This window comes from Crinia signifera, chromosome 7, assembly GCF_055691185.1.
Source record: "Crinia signifera chromosome 7, ASM5569118v1, whole genome shotgun sequence".
Classification (NCBI taxonomy): domain Eukaryota; kingdom Metazoa; phylum Chordata; class Amphibia; order Anura; family Myobatrachidae; genus Crinia; species Crinia signifera.
In genome coordinates this window covers 50,767,524-50,784,457 of record NC_139223.1, presented here as the reverse complement: position 1 = coordinate 50,784,457, position 16,934 = coordinate 50,767,524, and the positions used below count along the sequence as shown (strand labels likewise).

Here is a 16,934-nt window from a genome sequence, read left to right as displayed (position 1 = left end):
ATGCGCGAGGCCAAACAGCAACAAATTATCAATTTTTTTTTTTGTTTAAGTGCAATCCCCTCACAACTTCACTGACAGGAAGCCAGCATTTGGGGCTGATAACCTGACGTTTTCTGGGAGTGTCAGGAAAAAATGCAGGCGTGTCCAGGCATTTTCAGGGAGGGCCTGTGACGTCCGCTCCGGCCGAGATCAGCCTGTTTCTATCCCACAATCATGGAAAGGTCAGGGTTATGCACAGACTGCACACACTGGAAAAATCATTCGATGGTGAGTTCCAAATAGAGTTGCAGCTGTCCGCTAATAGGTGATATGATCGGAAGACATTCACAGACCTGTACGATCTATATGATCACAGGGCTCTGCAAAATCACACACAGGGTCTGAATAACCCACACACTTTTTTTTTACACCCCAATCAGCTTTCTGCATAGAATAGCACACATGTAAACTCTACATCTAAACCCATTTTTCATAAGCACCATTCATTACTGATCAAAGTCTAATAATTTATTTCACAGTCAATCCTATTCGGCGTGAAGGGTGTGATGTGCGGCTGCCGCAGAATAGAATAAGGATTAATCCAGAGTAAATACCTTTTTGCAAAAGTATGACACATTGGAATCAATCCTATTCTGTGCAATGTACACTTTACATTGGCTAAGATAAGAGGTCACTGCACCAGATTCAGTATGAAATCCCGGCGGTCGGGATCCCGGCGTTCAAAATCCCGACCACCGAAATCCCGACAAGGGGGGGGGACGTGGATCGCCCCGCCCCCCCCCTTGCGGGCTCGCTGCGCTCGCCACGCAGCGGCCCCGGTGCCTCGCTACGCTCGGCATGCTAATTTATTCTCCCTCCAGGGGTGTCGTGGACACCCACGGAGGGAGAAAGTGTCGTGATTTCGGCGGTCGGGATTCTGAACGCCGGGATCCCGACCGCCAGGATTTTAACTGCATCCCACTGCACCATGGGGCTCTTAACACTTGTGTTAAGTGGGGCTGATTTCAGCCCCTGATTGGTGTGTATTCAGGGGGACGTCGCCGGCATTAACATGACACGGTACCAGCACCCTTGGTGCTGAATAAGCATGACCCTTTTGACTGTATATTCAGAGAGTCCATAGGACTAAATTGAAAATGTGTTATTTACAGACATCTGTTGCGACACATAAGAGTCATCTCCAGATACACTGATATACCACTAATACATTGCTCCAATGTACAGTAAATACCAGGTGACATTGTAACATTTGCAGCCACAAAGACCAAAATGCAAATCACCTACTTGATATTAAGACCAGTCGTTTGTTCCAGGTTTTCCCAATTTTTCAATTTCTTAAGTATTTTCTATAATAAAAAAGAAATCTATAAATAAAGTCACATTCCAAAATAAAAGCATTCTCTTCTGATTACAATTCAGCCGTTGAGAGCAAGCCAAATCAATGACACACGAGGTTTCAGTGCAACGGTACACATAATGGGTCACTAAAATAGCAAACTGACTTGTTTTTATTTTTTCCATTTGTCCTCAAGCACACCAAGAGTTCAGGTTTAAGGTGACCTACAGTAATTAGTCTCCCCGTTATTTGAATTTACCCATCTGTGGCAGTGGTTCCTAACCCTGGTCCTCAAGTACCCTTAACAGTGCACGTTTTCCAGGTGTCCACACAGAATTACAAGTGAAATAATTAGTTCCATCTGTGGATCTTTTAAGATGCGTCAGTGAATAATGAGTTCACCTGTGCAACTGCCGGGTGACCTGGAAAATGTGCATTGTTGGGGGTACTTGAGGACCGAGGATTGGAACCACTGCTCTAGGCTGAAGTATTGATATACCATAAACCTCTGCTTTTTTCAATCTATACCTCATCTCCCGGCAAACTAATCCGCTCCTTCGGATTTCAGTATCACTTGTATGCAGACGATACTCAAATCCATCTATCAATCACAGAGTTGTCACCAGTGGTCTTGGGCCGAGTCTCTGAATGCCTCTCTGCCATCTCATCTTGGATATCTTCTTGCCACCTCAAACTCAATATTTCCAAAATGGAATTGCTTATAATCCCACCAGCCAAGAACAGTTACCAACCTGATATCTCCATAACTGTTGACAACTCGACAATCTACCCTACCCCACAAGTTCGTTGCTTAAGGGTCATCCTCGAATCTCAACTGTCCTTTGTTCCCCACATTCAATCTGTCGCGAAATCATGCATGTAATAAAACATATCTAAAATACGACCGTATCTCACACAAGACACTACTAAATCTCTTATCCATGCACTCATTATATCCCGCATTGATTATTACAATAGTTTCCTAACTGGTCTTCGCAAGAACAGACTCTCACCACTGCAATCCATTGTAAATGCTGCTGCTAGGCTGATCTTCCTAGCAAGACGCTCATCGTCTGCTGATCCGCTCTGCCAGTCCCTCCATTGGTTGCCTGTATTCTACCTTATTCAATATAACACACTTCTACTTGCATACAAAGCTATTAACCATGCTGCACCAGCTTATATCACTTTACTTATCACAAAATATCTCCCATCTCGACCACTCCGCTCTGCACAAGATCTGCGTCTCGCTTCTGCACGGATCACTAGCTCCCATTCCCTATTACAGGACTTTCATCGGGCTGCTCCCACCCTATAGAATGCCCTTCCATGCACAATAAGACTCTCCACTAGCCACCAAACTTACAAGCGTTCCCTGAAAACTCACCTCTTCAGGCAAGCCTATCATATTTAAGTTCTACACGCATTACCCTCTGAGGCACGTATGTATTATATAGCTTCCCTTCTGGACTTGTAACTTGGTGGGACTGCTATGCTATTACTGGTGCCTGTCCTTGTGTTTCCCTCCTATATCCCTATAGATTGTAAGCTTGCAGCAGGGCCCTCCTACCTCCAAGTCTGTCTGTTACCCAGTCTATTGCATCACTGCCTACAATTGTAAAGCGCAACAGAATCTGCTGCGCTATATAAGAAACTAAAAATAATAGTAAACCTGCACTTCTAGGGTGCCTTTAGGACCAAGGTTGGGAACGGCTGCTGTATGAGACACAAGTGTATACAAACAAAGCTTTCTTGACAAGAAATCAAGCACCAGTATGAGGGGCTAATTGGAATATATATTTCTCGTTTCCACAAAACGTTACACTACTCACTTCTCTATCCAACTCCAATGCCACCAGTTCCTCCTTCACCCGGTCACTGCGCTCAGCTGCTCTACGCAGGGATTCCATCTCTTCCATTAGCAGTGCATTATTTTCTCTCATTTCCCTGCCAGCAGAGAAGAATACATCATTACACATTGATTATTGGTTAGGACATGGGTTTCTACATTTATTCCACTACTATGAAGTAAATACTGTAGGTAATACTCCATGCTTCTTAAAACAGAAATGAAGGCTCAATCCAATTACCCCCGACACCATCATGGATGCAAGTGCAGCTGTATGTCGCACTTACGTTAGTGCCAGTCTCCCAGGCCATTGTTCGCAGCATTATAAAATATGCAGAGGCAGGATCAGGCTGTATGTGTGAGGGGAGAGGACAAATTGCAGTGCGGTTGCCAGCGTTTACAGCAGCAGCAACTCGCCCCCTTCATTGTTTAGTTTCACGGCGGCAGCATGGCCGCGCGCTACTTCCGGGTTCGGCGCTCGCCAAACTTTCTAAAATAAACTCCATGCCAACGTGGATAGTTCATACCCCCACTATCCACGTTGGCATGGAGTTGATTTTAGATAGTGTGGCGCGCGCAGCGAGCCACCGAGCGCGTAGCGTGGGCGCGCCCCGCAAGGGGACTCAGACGCGCGGCCATGCTGCCGCCGTGAAACTAAACAAGTACCAAAAGAATATTTGTTAATCATATCGGTAGCACTCCGCACACTTGTCATTGCAAGGCACATTGAGTAAGTTGGGTACACATCTAAAGATTTATTCTTCCAAAATGACAATGAACAATTTGTTCCCAAATGTTGGAAAAAGAAAAACAATTGTTTGGATACATTGGTTAAAATAAAACGGATTTAACATTTTTCGACTGAACGACCATCGTCTGTTTTCCAATGGTTTGAATAAAATAGATCGTCATTGGCTCCAATACAAGATTTTTGTTCCCACCCGACAGATTGGACAAATAAATCTTTCTGTGTTTACCCAGATCTGGTGCTCAAGCTAACAGGAAGAGAAGGCCGCAGGTATAAAAAAGGCCCCATAGGGCTGTTTCACACAGTACGGTTCCTGCCGCACGGTGAAATCCCGTACGGCCAGGGAGCCGTGCCGCACTCAGCAGTTGTGAATGGACACTATTGTGTCCATTCACACAGGACGGCCACGGCCCGGCCGCACGGCTGCAGCCGGATCCCCCCACTGGAAGGGACGGCTGCCGGGCTGTGGCCATCCCTGCCATTATAAAATTCTGAGTGCGGCGCGGCTCCCTGACCGTACGGGATTTCACCGTGCGGCAGGAACCGTACTGTGTGAAACAGCCCTTACTGAATGGGAGGGCATACATAAATGATTACTTCCCAGGACCCCCCATTTCAATCACACTGCTCCAGTAACCAGCAGGTAAGCATGATCTGGGTATAGTGTCCATACATAAAACACTGCATAGGCAACAGGATTTGGCCTTTTCTGGCCCCTGTGGACAGCTGCAATTCCAAGCATACTGCTTGTAAGACATGCTGGGAGGAACTGCAGTTACACAACAGCTTTCCATACTGCACTTGTTGTGCGAGTATAATGCTTCCTACTTCGCCTATTTACCAAGACGAAGCAGCAGCACCGAGACTCCATTGCACACAGATATAGAAGTGTCACATATCAAATTAATAAGCAGAGTATTCTTGGGTCCGAGATGTCCAACGAGTCTCACAGCACGACTGCAGAAACAATATATGAGGACACATCTCTATACCCCCAGCACTGACCTGACAAAGTTATTGTTATTCCTTTATGTAGAGGAATGACTTTCATACAAAAGGCCAGTATCCTTTTATTCATGTATAAAATATACAAGGTATACAATCAGCTCCCCCGGGTTACCCAAGTAGCGCCAAAGATTATGTTTTGCCTGCAACAGGCAAAACCAAACCCAGATAAGACATTTTGTGCCTAATCACGGCAGCACAAAAAAAAAAAATCGTACATTTTTCATGTATCCTATGTGTTTGTGTGAAAAAGTAACATTTTTCAGATGAGAGACAGACAGAAAGACAGACATATTAATCGGACAGCCCTATGAAAATAAAGATGTGAAACTACTTCAAAGAAAACACCACCCCCGATATTTCCACGGGAATCCTCTGGGAAGCACATAAAGCCACAATCAGAGGCTTACTTATTTCAAAAACTTCAGCAATTCGAAAAAAAGCAGCTGCACAAGTCCAGACCTTGGAATCTCAGCTTGCAACACTATTAGCCCAACACAAACTTTCCCCCAGCCCCATATTGCTATCACAAATTGAAACGCTAAGAGGCCAGCTAAATACACTCCTCTCACACCGTGCCGCGACCATCCTAAAGAAACTCCAACAACGTTTCTATGATAAAGCAGACAAAATAGATTCGCTCCTAGCTAATAAACTACGTCGCCAACAAGCGTCCAAAATGATCGACAAATTATACTCCCGGAAGCTAGACTCCCTTACTTACGACCCTAAAGAAATAGTAGAGGAATTCCGTACATTTTATAGCTCTCTATACAACCTGACTGACCCCTCTCCTACCTCCCCAACTACAACGGAGAACTTACCCTCCTATCTGGCCGACACACCTCTGCCCACACTCACAGACTCTCAGCTCTCCCCTCTTAATGCTCGTATCTCGGGGGAAGAGACCATCGCGGCAATTCGCTCCATGCGATCCTCTGCTGCCCCAGGCCCAGACGGCTTTACAGCCCAATACTATAAACTTTGTGCGAAGGAGTTGTCCCCTCACCTCACCGAGCTCTTTAACAACATCCTAGAAGGCGCTGCCTTCACCACGGAAGCGACCCAAGCAGACATTGTGGTGATCCCAAAGCCGGACAGAGATCATACTAAATGCTCCAACTACAGACCGATCTCACTACTGAACGTAGACCTAAAAATCTACGCCAAAATCTTGGCTAACCGGCTAGCCCCATTACTCCCTCACCTGGTCCACCCAGACCAGGTTGGCTTCATCCCTTGTCGCCAAGCGTCAGACAATACGAGGCGGGCGGTAGACCTAATCCACATCATCCAAAAGCAGAAAACTCCATCCCTGGTCCTAGCACTCGACGCAGAAAAGGCCTTCGACCGCATATCCTGGCCTTTTGCCTTTGCGGTCCTGGGCAAGATGGGTTTCACTGGAACTTTTTTAGAAGGCATTAGAGCATTATACCGCACTCCGACAGCCCGGGTCTCGGTCAATGGAGCTACATCTGACAGATTCAAGATAGCGAACGGTACACGCCAGGGTTGCCCCCTCTCCCCGCTCATATTTGCTCTTATTATGGAGCCCCTGGCGGCGAGAATACGTAACAACGCTAATATCCACGGTATCCGCACTGGCCCTTCTGAACACAAAATTGCATTGTATGCTGACGATGTTTTAATAACTCTCTCAGACCCGGCCGGATCCCTCCCATCTCTTCTCTCCGAGATACGACACTACTCTCAATACTCAGGCTATAAAATAAATGTAGAAAAGACCGAGGTACTGGATTTTCATATCCCAGAAACTCTCAAATCCGATTTAAAGACCCTACTCCCGTGTAATTGGAATAAAAAGAGGATCAAGTATCTCGGAATTTACCTTACACAACATTACCACCAACTGTTTCAGGCTAATTTCCCCCGACTCTTAGATACGATTAAAAAAGATCTAACTTCATGGTCATCTTACTTCATCTCATGGATAGGTAGAATTAACTCTGTTAAAATGACAATACTCCCTCGTCTCCTTTACCTTTTTCAAACTCTCCCAATATATATCCCCCCTTATGTTTTCAAAACCTTACAACAGCAAACCTCCCAGTTCATATGGGATAAAAAACGTCCCCGAATTAGACTAAAGCTACTTCAACGTCCCTCAAAACAGGGTGGCCTGGGAATTCCAGATACTACTATGCCTCCCAACTGTCACAAAGCGCTCAATGGTGTAATCCTTGGGGAGCGGAAAAAATATGGGTAAAGATTGAAGCAGAAGCACTGGGGTTGGCCACAATGGCATCCCTGCTGTGGCTCCCCAGAGCCAGACGCCCTCGCACCACTCTCGCCCACCCAGTGGTCTCCCGGTCTTTAACTGTTTGGGACTTTGTAAACAAAAGATTTAAATTAGCACCATCCCCCTCACCATTAATCCCCCTATTTCACAACCCAGATTTTCCCCCCGGACTCGGCCAATCCTCCTTTAATAGTTGGATAAAAGAGAAGATCTACTACCTCAATGATATCGCCATTGATACTAGTTTTCCCCAGTTCTCAGACATTCGTGGGGGCACGGCAATCCCAAACATAGACTTCTTTCGTTACTTGCAAGTCCGACACTTTCACTCAAAAACCGTGTCAACCCTCACTGCCAGATCCCTAACATCTTTTGAATATATCTGCTGGAAGCGCTCTTCCACCAGAGGTCTAATTTCCGCAATCCACTCGCTTCTGGAAACAAACTCCGACCCCACAAGGGCCTCACATGAGCTGGCCTGGGAACGAGACTTAGGTCACCCTTTAGACTCTGAAGAATGGGAGGAAATATGGGATAATGCCGCCTCCAGCTCGATCTGTGTGAAGACCAAAGAAAACATATATAAACTCCTATATCGATGGTACTACGTTCCCTCCCGATTACAAAAGATGTTCCCGGATTCCTCAGATAGGTGCTGGAGAGGATGCGCGGCTGAGGGAACTTTTATGCACATCTGGTGGTCCTGCCCGAAAATTGCCAACATTTGGAAAGAAGTAACAACTTTACTTTCAAGCTTGTTTGATATTGCCGTCCCCCTCGACCCCAGATACTTTCTTCTTCCCTTAAATCTCCCCATGCTAACACACCATCAGAACAAATTACTCCGCCACATATCTGCTGCCATGACATGTCAAATAGCGACCGACTGGAAAAAATCCACCCCAGCCCCTCTTCAAGCAGTAATCTCCCGCATCTGGTATATCCATAAAATGGAATACATGACGTCCATCATACGCCACTCCACTAAGAAATTTCATAAGGTCTGGTCCCCCTGGCTCTCTTCTCAAAACTCCCCCCCCCCCCATTTGATTTCTGATTGTTAGGATAGAAGGCCACCCCTCCCCCATCCCTCCCTTCCCTGATGTCTCAGTCATCTCCCTCCCCCCCTCTGCTCTCACCCCCTCTAAAACCCTCCTCTCACTACTCCCCCCTCTCTCTATCGCTCTCTCTACTCTCTTACTCGCCTTGCTAAGACTTTCCTGCTGGCAGCCAGCCACACTGCCACCGCGAGGCTCCTCTCTCTCTCTCACTCCTAATATAAAATGTTCGGATCACATCGATGTTTAACAATAACGATTTGCATACCTATTGTTGTTCTTGTACTGTAACGAGAATGTATTTATCTGTGATTCAACCAATAAATTGTGTTTAAAAAAAAAAGAAAATAAAGATGTGAAACGTATATCACACCCGAAAAAAATTTCGGGTCAATTCGCCCCATAGAATGCTACATGATGATACCAGATATTTTGTAAGCAGGCAATAACAAGAGTGGGAAAGGGATCTTGGCTTCCGACTGAACGGGGACTGTTGTGGAGAAGTACGACATATGACAGCTAAACCTATCGCTCTCTACTTCAACTAGAGAGACAGTATACAAGTTATATTACAGGTGGTAACACACTTGTGGTAGACTTAAACAAGTCATTCTCCAACATCGACCTGGATTAATGGAGGAATTGTGAGCAGAAGGTCATACGTACTGAAACTGCAATAGTGGATTGGAATGATGTCACTGCACAGCGCTACCAGATTATGAAGGCTGTATTGCTGTATCCAAAATGTGGCTCCTGACATTGGAAATCCAGGTGCAACAAAGGTTACACGGGGTTCGTGTGCAGCTTCACTTAAGTAGTCACTATTCAAATATCTAGTCTTTCGTTTGGGCTTACATTTCCATTCTACAGCCATACCTGTGGTAAGCGTTCTCTTGCCTCAGTTGCTCCAACTCCTTCTCCATCTTTGGCATCTTTTCCAGATCAGACTTCATGCACTTCACTACTGTGGCATCCTGTTCCTGGGAGGACAGCGTCTGTTCTAGAGTCTGAGCAAGTTAGAACAATATTTTATAGTTATCCCTGTGAGTGGGCAATATTGAGGCATACAATCACCCAGGCTCATTCACACATATTGCACATGGAAGAAGGCGAATGTGCCTCCTGTATGCATTTGTCATGGCTTTTCTTTTTAGCCTTTAAAGAACAGCATTGTGGGAGGCAGCCCACACAAACACAATCATTTTTTTCCCCCAGATAGCCTGAGGTGTGCTCCTAACACCCAGTGCAGTGACCTAAATCGTGCATAGGGGGCTGTACGCACTTATGGACCCTCTCCCAAAAGGAGAAGGACCCCAATTACTCCCCTAACCCCTTTCAGTCATAAGGCCGAAGAAGGGAAAAAAGGGATCGTTGGGTCCTCTTCACCGAATTTTAGGAGATCCGCTTTCCTCAACCACTGGAAGGGTTAGGACAGTGGGTCCTCCGTACCTGAAGGTTTAGAGAGACCCGCAGTAGGCTCCCCTCTTCCTTGCGGTTCGAGGTCGCTCTCGAGGGACCGAAGCTCTCCCCGAAAGGATGAGAGCTTCGGTACATTGGGGAATGGATGGCCCATAAGGGTCATACACAAAGCCCCAAAAAAGTGCCAAAGCTACAGAAAACGTGAAACGTTAGAGGGGGAAAAAATAAATGTAGTTTCACGGCGGCACTTCCCAGCAGATCGCATGCAAATCGCGGTACTTATATGTTAGTTGGGCGCCCACTAAGCTATTTGCTTAGTTTTCCGTCTGCGCTCGCCACGCTTCGGGCTCGCTATCCCCCACTATCCACATCCCCCCTGTGGCGAGCGCAGCGGTACGCGTCCTTGCGACCTGCTCATACCCCCACTATTCACATTGGCGTGGAGTTGATTTTATAAAGTGTGGCGAGCGCCACAAGCCACCAAGCCCGAAGCGTGGCCAGTGCAGCGAGCCCCGTGAGGGGACACTTAAAATGTCCCGGAATCGTGCGAGCAGACGCGGAATACACGTCCAGTAATCCATGTCCCCTTGCAGGGCTCGCTACACTTTATAAAATCAACTTCACGCCGACTTGGATAGTGGGGGTATGAACAGGTCACGAGTACACGTACCGCCACACTTAGGGGTGACGTGGATAGTGTGGGGGGTGCTAAATAGCATTGCGTATCGAATCGTATGCAAATTGCATACGATGCGATCTGCAGGGAAGTGCCGCCGTGAAACTACACAAGCACCTAAATAAGTACTAGGCTGGGCTTTTCGCTGTCTCTCTGACTAAGGGCAATTGGCAAGCACCAGACAGAGAGCAATCTACTCGGTTCCAGCTTTTCCACTCTTCTTGGGATTGGATACTAGACCGGGCTTTTCAAGTGACTCTCCCTCAGAGGCTAACAAAATCCCCAACTACTCAGCCCGATGCTTCTCCCCTCCCTACCAGTGGGGGAGTCTGACTTCCCCTTCCCCCCCCCCCCCCCGGCAGGGTGTAGATACTCAGCTAGACCTTGCACCTGCCCAGAACATGAAGTACAACGCCTCAGCTCAGTAGCAAGGTGGTTTGGTCCAGCCTTTCTCTATTCTCTGCCAGGAGCCGGTCCAGACCTAGAAGGCCGAGAAGCCCACACAAACACAAAACAGACACCAAAGAGATTCTGATCACAATAAAATCTTAGATTTCGACGCTGAGAGGAAGTAATACTAATACTGCAGTACCCATTTTATCATACTGAAGGAGAGCATTAACTCCCCTAGAAATATGGTATCCTGCAAGCTAAAAGCTTAAACAGGTTCATAATTTATTTTATATGCAATTGGTGAAAAGAATGAATAAAAGCCAAAATAATCTTACACTAAATGGAAAAAGTATATGGACAGCAAATGGGTGTTCTCAAGCTGTTTAGCATAGGACATAACGGGGCAAAGCCAAACCTGGGGGAGTTTTTCATCAGATTAGCCTATCAGTAGTCAATCAGGGGTATTTTCACCCATGCCATTTCACCTTTTTTGGGGACGGCGACTTGGCATGGGGAAAACGGCCGCAAAAATGGGTGAAAACTGCTGCATATTAACTAAAACCACATGAATTTGCGTCAATTTTACAGGTTATAGTATCTATTTTTTTTCACCGAGGCCAAATATAGGGGAAACGGTCATCTGTCAGACCAGACTTAGGACGACAGTCATTCGGTCGACCCCGGAAGGTCGACTATGCCCACGGTCGACATGGTTAAAGGTCGACATGACTTGAGGTCGACATGGGCCAGGGTCGACATGGTTTTAAGTCGACAGTCATTAGGTCGACATGAGGTTTTCAATGTTTTTTGAGCCAACATGTGCGGACAGGTGGTATTTCATGCCCTAACATTCACTAGGGCGTGGTGGGAGAATAAAATAGTGTGCCGAGCGCAGCGAGGCACCGTGCCCGAAGCAGTGCGAGGTTCGACTCCAACTGTGTCCATGTCGACTGTGTCAACATTCGGGTAAAAAAAACGGTACTTGTGTATTATAGCGGTGCCCCCGATTTCCATTGCGCGATGTTATCATCGCATGCCATGCACCCGATGGCATGCGATGCGACGCGATTTTTGGCCCCTATACGATGAAAGATTGTATAAGCACCCTAAAGGGTGCTTTTAAGCACCATAATGGGTGCTTACAATGTTAAATGCACCCCCACGCCACCCCCCCCACTATAGACGTGAACCCGAAGCGTGGCGAGCGCAGCGAGCCCGCGAGGGGCGGCGGTACGCGTCCTCCGTCGGCGTGGAGTTGAGAATAGAAAGTGTGGCGAGCGCAGCGAGCCCGAAGCGTGGCGAGTGCAGCGAGCCCCGCGGATACCTTCACAGGTATCGGTGTCCCTTCGCGGGCTTCACAGGTATCCGCGTCCCCTCGCTGCGCTCGCCACACTTTCTATTCTCAACTCCACGCCGACGTGGATAGTGGGGGTATGAAAAGGTCGGAGGACGCGTACCGCCGGCGCTCGCCACGCTTCGGGTTCACGTTTATAGTGGGGGGGGTGGCATGGGGGTGCATTTAACATTGTAAGCACCCATTAGGGTGCTTATACAATGTTTAATCGCATCGCATTGTATGCCATATACAATGTCATACAATTTTAAAATTGTATGGCATTGCGCAATATCGCGTCGCATCGCATACCATCGTATGCCTTATGGTATGCGATGGGCGCCGCCAAAATACACAAGTACCAAAAAAACAGTGAAAAACTAATGACTGTCGACCGTGAGCCACGTCAACCTTGGCCCATGTCGACCGTGAGCCACGTCAACCTTTAACCCTGTCGACCTTGGGGACAGTCGACCTAATGACTGTAGACCTAAGTCTGTTCTGACAGATGTACCGCTTCCAAATATAGGCACCGGGATTGAATAGGGCGAGTTGAATTCATCCAGAAAAAAAAAAAAAAAAGAAGACCTGCCGAAAATTTTGCCCGGGATTCAAAGGCTGCAATACAGATTTCACACAAATAGGTGAAGCCCAATTGAATGTTACATATAGGTACATGAAAAAGGTTGGGGAGCACAGTAAGTGGTTCTTGACTTTGAAATCGATGAAAACCGCAACACTTGATGATTATTTTTTTTTTCGTTTGTGGCAGCTTCCAGCAAGTGGATATGATGTGAAAACAATTACTTTAGCGGGGAAGCGGTTAACACCACGGCTGTTTGGATGCCGGCAGTCAGCGCCGCAATACCAACATCGATGCAGATGCTGGAATCCAGACTACCGTTACCCTGATATTAAGTATACAGAGAGAGTTAGGGCTAGGCTGCTTGGTGGGGAGGTTAGGTTTAGGATGTGCGGTAGGAAGTTTAGGGTTAGGCAAAAATAGAGGGTTAGGGTGTGGTATAGAGAAGCTTAATATACCGGACCCCTGTCGGAATTCCATTTATTGGGATGCCGGCATCCATATTCTGACTGCTCGTATTCAAATAGCCAGTCATCCGTATGTATTCCCTTTAGAATACGCACTAACCATTTATTGGAAAAATAATGTTATAAATATTGTCGATTATAAACCATTTCCAATTGAAGAACACCATTCTCTACAGCGGATTTACCCACCTTGATCTTTAATTCATAGTCAGCATTTAGTGCCTGCAGTTCCTGTAACGACTGTGTTGTGTGTTTTCCATCTTGTAATTTCCTGAAAAATACAAGAGTATGTCATGCTTGAGTGGCTCAAGTGGCTCCCTCAGTTCACATTCCTTGTTATCAAAAGGAAAAAAACATAAGACCCACAGCACTGGACAAGGAAGTGTGGAGGAAAGAGGATAATGGAACCCATGGAGTATGGCTAATCAGGAAGTCCGTACCGACTCAGTTCCCATATTTTCCAGTGCATCAATTCCAAATGGTGACAATTTGCAGACCTTTTATTCAATAAATATTGGCTTTACACTCCATACAGAGCCAACCGCCACAAAATAAATATATATTATAATAATAAATAATTTCTAAGCATGATATTAGGTCCTAAACATAAAGCTCCATGGTACAGACGTCTATTATTGTTTACGGTTTCTACAAAGACTGAGAAGGGCGCATGTTCTGGATACAGCACTTACTTGCTTTGGAAGTCCATCTGCTCCTTCATCTCCTGTTTCTCCATCTCCTGGGATTTTATCTGCATTTCTAGATTCATGATCTTCAACTGGAGCTCAGACACTGTCCCCTTCAATGCACTTAGGGCCTGACGAATAGGAGCAGAAGAGCACATTGGTCACTAAAAAGAAGGTGCACCCCCTCACACCAGCATAATAACAGTCAGATTTCAAATGTGGCCTTCCCAACAAAAATAAATAAATGACCAAACGCATTGCATGTCTTGTGGGCTCAACCTATAATCCTGGGAACCCTGTCTTACAGCAGAAGCATTTTACTCTACTTCTGTATCAGTATAAGAAACTAGAGACTTTATTCACAGGAACTGCAGAATGCCCAGGTTTCTCAGTCAGAAAACTGTGGGGTTCTAAGTCTCCCAAAATGCCAACGAATAAAATAGAGAGCTACAAGTACTCTACTACAGCACTCATCTCACGCTAAACCCATCTGGCAGATAAACCATGCTCCCCCTGTGATGGCTTCTAATCATTGCTACTTTCTGGATGGATGCCTAAAATCACCAAGGTTGCACTACATGGTTAGAACCTTAATGTGTTCGTTATGGCAACTCCTGGTCCAAATAATAAGGCATCAATGTTCCCGACTCAGAACATCTGCAGGGACGATACACAGTGCACCAGCAGCAGGAGAGTTTGATATCAGTTAGGTCTGTAACCATCTCAAGGTCTCCTTTAGGTCAGGGATTCACACCAGGGTTTCAAGCATTAGAGTTTTCCAGCTGGAACAGCGCTAGTATATACAAAATTCTGTCACAAGCGTACAGAGACCCTGGAGTGAAGGGGGAACAGTTTGCAGCCACTAAGGATTAAAGTTAGCTGTCACTACAACACAAGAAAAGGAAGAGCATTGCACCTTCAATTCAATGGGTCGCTGTGGGCGCAACTGAGAACTATCAATATTAGCCCTTTTCTATGTGCAATCAACTTTACTACAGCAACTGATTTATATGCGTATGTATATAAAAGTGATAAAACACAATAACATATATGTCATTGTTATCTAGATCGATAATTGACACTTAATGTTCTTTTAAAAAGATATCCGAGATGCTAAGAAAGCTACAACAGATGTGATAAGCTTAATCTCCTGCATGGAAATACAATGTGACCATGCTCCGTCCATCAATACGGGCAGCACAAATGGTGTAATGGTTAGCATTACTGCCCTACAGCACTGAGGTCATGGCTTCGAGTCCAACCGTGGCCCTAACTGTGCAGAGTTTGTATATTCTCCCCATACTTGCGTGGGTTTCCTCCAGTTTCCTCCCACAATCCAAAAATACACTGGTAGGCTAATTGGCTCCCAACAAAAGTAACCCTAGAATATCTGTGTGTGTACATGTGGTAGGGAATATAGATTGTAAGCTCCACTGGGGCAGGGACTGATGTGAATGGTTGAATATTCTCTTTAAATATGAATGTGTACGCTATATAAATAACTATTATTAATAATCTGTAAATATGATGGTATTTTCACTAATTTGGGTAATACCCCTAAGCGTCGTAGTGTAGTTATTCCGCATAGGACCCTCTGCTCATTCAGTACTCAAACGGGAATTTTGCAGATAAATTGTACAATTTGATATATACAACTGGGTTGATCCTAAAAAGCAGCTTTGAAAAAAGGCATCACTCAAAAACAAGAAAAAAAAAAAAAACTGCGCTCTGCCTTTAAACTTATTCATCCAATCCTCTGAACCACTTACTTATGCCCCATTCAATAACCCACAACAGGAAGTGCAGATAAACAAGGTCATGGGTCAGACTCAGCTTTGTTAGCCTGTTATGTGCAGGGTAAATACTAGAGATGTGTGGGTTCGGTTTTACACAGTTAGCCAATAAGATCCGGATTTGATATCGGCTGTCACATGTTTTGAATAGCTAAAAAGATCGGATCTGAGAACAGAGTAAAATCCACGCACTACACATCTCTAGTAAATATTGGCGGCTTTATTTTTTCTCGCCAATTTAGATTTGTTTGAACACACCCCACCCAAACCTAATTCTCTTTGCGCATATTTGCCCCGCTTTCAGTGTAGCATAGTTTTGCCCAATTGTGTACTTTTTTGCTTTACCAACAAAGCTAAACAGGCCCTATGTCCATAATCTCCTAACTGAACCGTCTCACAATCATATTCGGTTCTGTTGTATTCTCCAGAACAATAAAGCAATAAGTATTTATGCACAGATCAGCAGATGTCTCGGTTATACCTCGTTCGCTTCCGCAACCTTGTTTTCTTTCTCTAGCAGCTTCTTGCTCTGCGATTCTATAGTCTTCTTATAGGACCTATTCATTTCAAATTGTTCTTGTAACTTATTTTGGAAATCAGCTTCCTTCTCCACCAACGCCTTGATGCGGCTGAGGAGATCATGGTTCTTATCGGCCTCTCGCTGAAACACACAAATTGAAAAAATTAGCCCGATTAGCGTTAATACATCAAATTCAGGCTATGAGCACTAAATGTGTCACTACATACAAAACCTTTAGGGAAGATAATTCAATTAGGTGTGGGTTTAACCACGCAGTGAATACGCTCTGGGTTCACTCCCATAGCAATTCAATTGATCTGCCTTTTCCTGTGCTGTAAACCAGGGTTAAGTGCATGCTAACCCATAGATTCAGCACAAGGTACTGGAATCAATGATTTTTCCTGAGTGGTATATACATGTTAAATTAAGATTTTTCCTCTCAGCTCCGGAGGCTCCTCTCTGCATCCTAATGCACAGGGTTCCCACATCTTATTAAATCGGGGCGCATTCAAATACCTGCAGTTCCTGAAACTTGGCCTTAAATTTAATTAAACAATTACTCTATTTTACCAGCAAAAAAAAAAAAATATATATCTTATAGTGCTAAAAGATTGCTAGACACGCCGTGCACTTGTTAGTTGTAACAGAATATTTTATATTATTAAAACAAAAAATTATATATAAAATTCATAGTAGAGACACATTTTATTTTATATATTTTTTTTTTTAAAGATATTTCAGTGTGAAACGCTCTGGAACACATTCCCCAGCCTGATCCACCCTCTACTAGACAGTGAACTTTCTGCAT

General features: G+C 45.3%; 1 protein-coding gene across 2 annotated transcripts in view; it reads right to left on the bottom strand.

Annotated features, from left to right (window-relative positions):
- The window catches only part of MAD1L1 (mitotic arrest deficient 1 like 1), a 618,640-nt gene that overhangs the window by 596,418 nt on the left and 5,288 nt on the right, over positions 1–16,934 (bottom strand). For both annotated transcript variants that reach the window (XM_083153057.1, XM_083153060.1), the window contains exons 4-9: positions 16,088–16,267; positions 13,820–13,944; positions 13,317–13,398; positions 9,133–9,263; positions 3,169–3,283; positions 1,285–1,346 (exon numbers count right to left, since the gene is read on the bottom strand). In XM_083153057.1, the coding sequence (XP_083009183.1) occupies positions 1,285–1,346; positions 3,169–3,283; positions 9,133–9,263; positions 13,317–13,398; positions 13,820–13,944; positions 16,088–16,267 (695 nt within the window). The remainder of the gene's footprint in view (positions 1–1,284; positions 1,347–3,168; positions 3,284–9,132; positions 9,264–13,316; positions 13,399–13,819; positions 13,945–16,087; positions 16,268–16,934) is intronic.